Source organism: Ammodytes marinus (assembly GCF_949987685.1).
Source record: "Ammodytes marinus genome assembly, chromosome: 13".
In the NCBI taxonomy this organism is placed as follows: domain Eukaryota; kingdom Metazoa; phylum Chordata; class Actinopteri; order Uranoscopiformes; family Ammodytidae; genus Ammodytes; species Ammodytes marinus.
Genome location: NC_137217.1, coordinates 28,684,234 through 28,691,733, shown reverse-complemented (window position 1 = coordinate 28,691,733; position 7,500 = coordinate 28,684,234). Strand labels below are relative to the sequence as shown.

General features: G+C 41.8%; 1 protein-coding gene across 1 annotated transcript in view; it reads left to right on the top strand.

The window, feature by feature from the left end:
• Positions 1–7,500, top strand: part of prdm1a (PR domain containing 1a, with ZNF domain) — a 17,064-nt gene that overhangs the window by 3,688 nt on the left and 5,876 nt on the right. Inside the window, exons 2-4 of the mRNA XM_080039052.1 lie at positions 293–643; positions 3,755–3,874; positions 5,066–5,318. Coding sequence (XP_079895178.1) covers positions 293–643; positions 3,755–3,874; positions 5,066–5,318 — 724 coding nt within the window. The remainder of the gene's footprint in view (positions 1–292; positions 644–3,754; positions 3,875–5,065; positions 5,319–7,500) is intronic.

The following is a 7,500-nucleotide window of genomic DNA, read 5'->3' as shown; positions in this document are numbered from 1 at the left end:
GTGTGTGTGTGTGTGTGTGTGTGTGTGTGTGTGTGTGTGTGTGTGTGTGTGTGTGTGTGTGTGTGCTGGAGAAAAACCAGACTATTCTACTGATTTAATGTATTCAATGTTCCTGAGATATAACAATAATCTCAGAATCTTTTTATTCTTATTTATGTGTGTGTTGTCTATTTTTTTGTATTGTATGTCTTTTAAATTGACCTTGAGTCTCAAAATAAAAGTTGATGATGATGAATAGTCTAAATATATATTTTTTTTTAATATTTTTTTTTTCCTCCGTTGACCCACCCAGGCGACCTCTCAAAGCTCGGCCATGTTGTCCAGTGAGGGGGCGCACACAGTGGAGCAGGACGACCACCAATCCAAGATGTCCGCCACAGCAACCACAGAATGCTCCGACGGGGCCTTGACAACAGAGGCGACAGACACGGACGTTGACATGGAGACGGAGATGGACATGGAAGAGGAGGAGACAGAGACAGACATGAACCGATGGACGGAGGCGGAGTTTGAGGAAAAGTGCACGTACATCGTCAAGGATACGGCGTGGGAGGCGGGGTTAGAGACGGACGCCGTGGCGACGAGAGCCGAGGCGTCACTGCCCCGAAACCTGGCGTTCAAACACCCAGCGGACAGCGAGGAGGTGAGACTGTCAATCACTCATATACCATGTACACACAGACGGACGTACACATGCACACAGACACACACACATGCACGCAGGCAGGCACGCACACACACACACACACACACACACACACACACACACACACACAAACACACTCATACACTCATTCATACACGTATACACACATACACACTCAGACATATAGTTGCCTACACATTCATTGGCAGACATTCAAACTTTCTCTGTAGTCACTATGTTTCACACACATTAAAGCAGAGAAAGCGTCTGTTCTCAGTAACACACACACACACACACATACACACACACACACACACACACACGTGAGTCAGATGTGGGTCATGTAATGAAGAGGGGGTCGTGTCTCGCCGTTACAAAACTTCCCTCACACACACACACACACACACACACACACAACAGAGAGGAAGCTGTGTGTGTGTGAGTGTGTGTGTGTGTGTGTGTGTGTGTGTGTGTGTGTGTGTGTGAGTGTGAGGGTGTGTGAAAGGCCTGAAGCACACCAATTGCACATTGTTACTATAACACTTCCTCACCAGCGCATATCCATTAAAAGTCAAACATCACTTGATAATTTTAGGATGACTTCATCCCAAATTCCTGTGTGTGTGTGTGTGTGTGTGTGTGTGTGTGTGTGTGTGTGTGTGTGTGTGTGTGTGTGTGTGTGTGTGTGCGTGCGTGCGTGCCTGTGTGTGTGTGTGTTTCAAAGACTGGCTGCAGTACCACTCGTTACTGGCAGGGGGCACAATTAATCATCTGGACACATCAAACCGCTTTCTTTCTGCTGATTTCTAAACGTATTGAAGACATTTGATAAGGTTACGATGCAAACAGTGTCCCTTCAGATGCTATATACAGCTCTGGAAAAAAATAATAGACCACTCCGAATGTTCAGTGTCTCTCGTTTGACTATTTATAGGCATTTGTTTGAGTAAAATGGACATTTTGGTTTTATAATATAAAATACTGACAACATTTCTACCAAATTCAAATACATTACATACATTAAGAGCATTTTCAAAATGGTATGTAGGGATGAAGATTTAAGAAAAATCGTTTTTTTCTGGAGCTGTAGGTCACATTTGAAATGGCCTGGGCTTATTTTTTTAGTTCCTTACAATTTCAGCTGTATCTTTAAAAAATCCTAAAAGATTGGAAGAAGAAAGAAATTCACCCTCGCAAAACCCATTTCCCCTCGTGAATCAATCTCAAGAAAGCAGACAGTAACCTTTGTGACTGTTTGCGGCCTTTTCCGTTTGGTCGAAACTAGAGGTCTAAAAAATGTCAAAACGTCAAAGGTTGCAGCGTCAGTGAGATAACAGTGAGGTATTACACACAACCGGAATGACTCTCATATGGTGTTAAGCTTGTGAAGAGTTTGAAATAAAGTAGCACATTTGGAGATTATGTTTAATATTAATATATATTTTATATAATTTGCATATTTTCGAAGCTTTAATGGTTGAACAAGAATATCAGGCAAATTTGGATGGGGGAAAAATTACTAGAAATGTCATAGTATTTGGATTTATTTTTTTATTCTTATTTCAGTAGCACTAGTACCAGTGAGGACAGTATTTGTGAGCTATAGTGGAACTTCATGTTGTGCTTATGTGCACTCTGAACGTTGATAATAAATCTATCTAAAGACTATAGGCTAAAAGTAGTGCATGACTTCAGGTCAAAAGGGTGTCTGACTTACTTGGGTAATTTTGACACCTTGTGGGTTTGTTGGCGTGATCGCATTGATTTTTTCATCAGGGAAGAGATAGAGAGGGGGAGAGAGAGAGAGAGAGTGTGTGTATGTGTGTGTGTGTTTTGTTTTGTGTTTGTTTACGAGGAGATAGCCAATCAGCTACTATTTATCTGTGCCAGGAGAGGAAGAGACATAGGATGTGAGTTTGTCTTTTCTGATCAAAGAAAGAGAGAGAGAGCATTGTGAAAGTCTGTTAATAAGTTAAAACACACACACACACACACACACACACACACACACACACTAATACACACTTATGTCTGGAAAAGAGGGGATTTCCCATGTCACCAGGGGTTTGGGAATGAGTTTGTGTGGGTTATGCATGAAGAAAATGAAGAAGAAAATGTGTGTGTGTGTGTGTGTGTGTGTGTGTGTGTGTGTGTGTGTGTGTGTGTGTGTGTGTGTGTGTGTGTGTGTGTGTGTGTGTGTGTGTGTGTGTGTGTGTGTGTGTGTGTGTGTGTGTGTGTGTGTGTGTGTGTGTGTGTGTGTGTGTGTGTGTTGTAGCCTGACGTCTAGTCGCCACATAATCCCTTTTCTCTTCTTTTTCCAATTTTTCTTCTTTGATTAAATCAGACGAGATTATTCTTTTTCTTTTGAATATCTGCATGTTTCTCCAGCACACACACACACACACACACACACACACAATCACCTGAAGCGTCTTATGTGGCAGACGTTTTGGTTTGATGTGGCGTAGAGCGGAGGTGTAACAAAAGAAAGAGAGAAAGAAAGAAAGAGATATGAAAGAAGATATTTTAACACACACACACAGACACACACACAGACACACACACACACACACACACACACAGACTCGCTCCAAATGAACTGAAGCACGCCGTTGGTTCATTAATCATCTGTCAGTGATGATAGCTGGTTGACAGTGTGTGTCTGTGTGAGTCTGTATTTGGACAGTGTAGACTTAATTAGACTTAATGACACATTTCACACATTGGTGTTCACAACAGCATGAAAACACACACACACATACTCTCACACACACACACACACACACACACACACACACACACACACACACTCTGGAACTCTAAGATTTTAGCACTGAAAATCCCTCACACACAATCCACTTCAAAGACCTTTTCGATCCATTGTCTAACCCTGTCTCTCTCTCTCTCTCTCTCTCTCTCTCTCTCTCTCTCTCTCTCTCTCTCTCTCTCTCTCTCTCTCTCTCTCTCTCTCTCTCTCTCTCTCTCTCTCTCTCTCTCTCTCTCTCTCTCTCTCTCTCTCTCTCTCTCTCTCTCTCTCTCTCTCTCTCTCTCTCTCTCTCTCTCTCTCTCTCTCTCTCTCTCTGTGTGTGTGTGTGTGTGTGTGTTCAGGTGGTCGGAGTGTGCAGCAGGGAGTACATCCCCAAAGGAACTCGCTTCGGGCCCCTGGTGGGCGAGATCTACACGGCCGACAGCGTCCCCGAAGACGCCAACCGCAAGTACTTCTGGAGGGTGAGTACACACACACACACACACACACACACACACACACACACACACACTTCCTCAGAAGCCGGAGGGACCCCTTCCTGTGGCGTCATAAACGTTTTTAAGTCAGTCAGTGGAACAGGAAACTGGGCTCGCTGTGTGTGTGTGCGAAAAAAGCGAAATGGAGATATGATGTCACTCCTCCACACAAATAACATGTAACGCACTGCGGGGTTCCTGTAATTCTACACACACACACACACACACACACACATACACACGCACAGTTAAAGCAGAATACACTCCATCACTACCAGTAACTAATAGTGAGAGCACACACACACACACACACACACACACACACACACACACACACAGATACCTGACCAACTTCTACTCATCGTGTGTGTGACTTGCAAAAATTAATTTGCTCCGAACCACAAGCACAAAATAACTCAGAAAGTCTGTTCCATTCATGCTAGCCTCTCTCGCTTTACCACACACACACACACACACACGCCGAGAGAGAGAGAGAGAGAGAGAGAGAGAGAGAGAGAGAGAGAGAGAGAGAGAGAGTGAAAGAGAGACAGGGGGAGGAGTGGTAGAAAAATGACTGGGTCGTTCCTTTCCCTTTTCAATATAAAGGAGGATCTCTTCTTGTCCTCCGCACACTCTCTCTCAGTCTCTCCGTCCGTCTGAAGGTAAAGAGAGAGGGAGAGGGTGAGGGGTAGAAAGATTGATACGATTATTAGATATAGTTTGATTTATGTTAAAACTATGTCATTGCGTTTAGTTTATTTCTTAACTTTTAATTTGTTAAGTGTATTTTTTACTTACAGATTTTGAGTGTTTAAGTCAGTTCAAACTTTGTATTACTATAACTTTTACTTTTACTAATAACTTGATTAGTTAGATAATTTACTTGAATTTGTTATCAGTGGATTACTTTGATAATAAAATAAATCTTAATATTTTTTTTTCTCAATAATTACCTGTAACTACAAATATATTAAATTTACAAAATAATCTCGCAAACTTTTATTTCCTTTTTCTTCAGTAAAAAAAAAAAAAAAATTATAAAAAAATTATAATAAAAAAAAAATATAAATGTTTTTTTTTTTTTTTTACATGTTAAATTAACTTCCACAACATATATCATAATTTTCCCCAAAAATAACCTCACCAACCTTTTCTATTCCTTTTTCTCTTTTCCAGATCTACGAGGATTCTTCGTTGCACCACTTTGTAGACGGTCTGGATGAGTCCCGTTCTAACTGGATGCGTTTCGTGAACCCGGCTCACTCTGCGTCGGAGCAGAACCTGGCTGCCTGTCAGAATGGGATGGAGGTTTACTTCTACACAGTGAAGCCCGTCCCGCCCGGAGAGGAGCTGCTCGTTTGGTACTGCCACCACTTCGCCAAGAGACTCAACTACCCGCCATCCGGGGACATGATGATGCACAAACTCAGTAAGTTACAATAAAAAAATAATATTTAAGAGAATGTTACGTTATTAGAGAAAATATAAAAAAAAAAAAATATTAAAATATGTCATAGGCTACTAAAAATAATATATATACTGTAGGTTACTGTTTATGCAAACAACTAAGTACGTTTCATTATTAGAAAAAATATTTTAGACAAGTAAAAAATAATTCATAATAAATAAAATATACTGCTCTGGAAAAAAATTAAGTGACCAGTGTGGATTTTGCTTAAATCTTCATCTCTACATTACTTTATGGAAATGCTCGTAATGACAATAACTCTGACCACTACACCACAGGCGCCCCCTTATTAGAAATATCTTAATGTGCAAGAAGACTGAAAAAAATGAATAAAACGTGCTATTAGAAATCTTTCAATGGGTTAAAAGGTTGACAAAGTGAAATGGGTCTAGTTTCTGAGTATGAATCTGCTTTTTAAAGTAGGTGTGTGCGTGTCTTGACTGCTTGTGTGCGTGTGTGTGTGTGTGTGTATGTGTGTGTGTGTGTCTTGACTGTGTGTGTGTGTGTGTGTGTCTTGACTGTGTCCTGTCGCCGCTCTTAAAGCCTAACAGTGTATTTGTGCGTATACTGTGTCTCCTTCCTCTCCGAACGTTAGCCTGTCATTATCATAAGAGTACAAGACCAACTACCTTTCATCTCTGCTAGTGTCATCGCTGTATTAGTGTGTGTGTGTGTGTGTGTGTGTGTGTGTGTGTGTGTGTGTGTGTGTGTGTGTGTGTGTGTGTGTGTGTGTGTGTCAGTGACAGTGTAATTACACAGACAGGGGGGGAATATGGCCCCTAATGCCACAGTCTTACACTCTTAAAGACACACTTTTAACATGAAAGCTCACACTCACTCAACCTTACTCAACCTCAATAAAAAAGCAGCGGAGACTGTGTGTGTGTGTGTGTGTGTGTGTGTGTGTGTGTGTGTGTGTGTGTGTGTGTGTGTGTGTGTGTGTGTGTGTGTGTGTGTGTGTGTGTGTGTGTGTGTGTGTGTGTGTGTGTGTGTGTGTGTGTGTGTGTGTGTGTGTGTGTGTGTGTGTGTGTGTGTGACCTTTTTAATGAGAAAATGCATAAATTACTGAAACTCTTCAAGGCAAAAAGACACAACATATTTTCACCCAACATACACATTCATGGTCGCAGTAAACTAACAGCACTTATCCTCTATAGTGAACCTGATCAAAGACAGAGAGAGCTTAGAGCAACACAAAGAGAGAGACAGAGAGAGAGAGAGAGAGAGAGAGAGAGAGTAGGAGAGCTTGAGGGCTTTCCAGGTGTGACTGCAGGCTAATAGCAGTGGTTAAGTTGGCAGAGGAACCAGGAGACCCAGCCTGGGCGACTCCACTACCCAGGGAAAATGCGCATGTCCTGGGGGAGAGAGGCAGGAGGTACAGCCCCCAAACCCCCTCCACCTCATCTCTCCAAAGCCTCTGTGTGTGTGTGTGTGTGTGTGTGTGTGTGTGTGTGTGTGTGTGTGTGTGTGTGTGTGTGTGTGTGTGTGTGTGTGTGTGTGTGTGTGTGTGTGTGTGTGTGTGTGTGTGTGTGTGTGTGTGTGTGTACTTCATTAATTAGCTTCCTCTGTCATTTAGCCCCACAGGCTCCTGTTGACCTGACGGTGACTTGAATACTGATGTTTACCTGAAGCAAACACTTACCTGCACTTTGTGGCACTTTTGTCTTTTTTGGGATAAAGTTTACAAGATAGATAGATAGATAGATAGATAGATAGATAGATAGATAGATAGATAGATAGATAGATAGATAGATAGATAGATAGATAGATAGATAGATAGATAGATAGATAGATAGATAGATAGATAGATAGATAGATAGATAGATAGATAGATAGATAGATTGATAGATACGTAAATAATAAAAAAGTTTTTTGTAAAAGTCAGGAAAAAAAATCAAGACCATTTTTTTTTTCTTTGTTCCAATGATGAGTAAAAACTAGCGACTGTTGGTGTGTGTGTGTGTGTGTGTGTGTGTGTGTGTGTGTGTGTGTGTGTGTGTGTGCGTGTGTGTGTGTGTAGGTGTGTGTGTGTGTGTGTGTGTGTGTGTGTGTGTGTGTGTGTGTGTGGCCTCACTCGGGAGTGTGTGGCTCCACAAACGAAGGAGTCAGAAATAGTCTCATGGTCTGACTAAGAACCAGACTG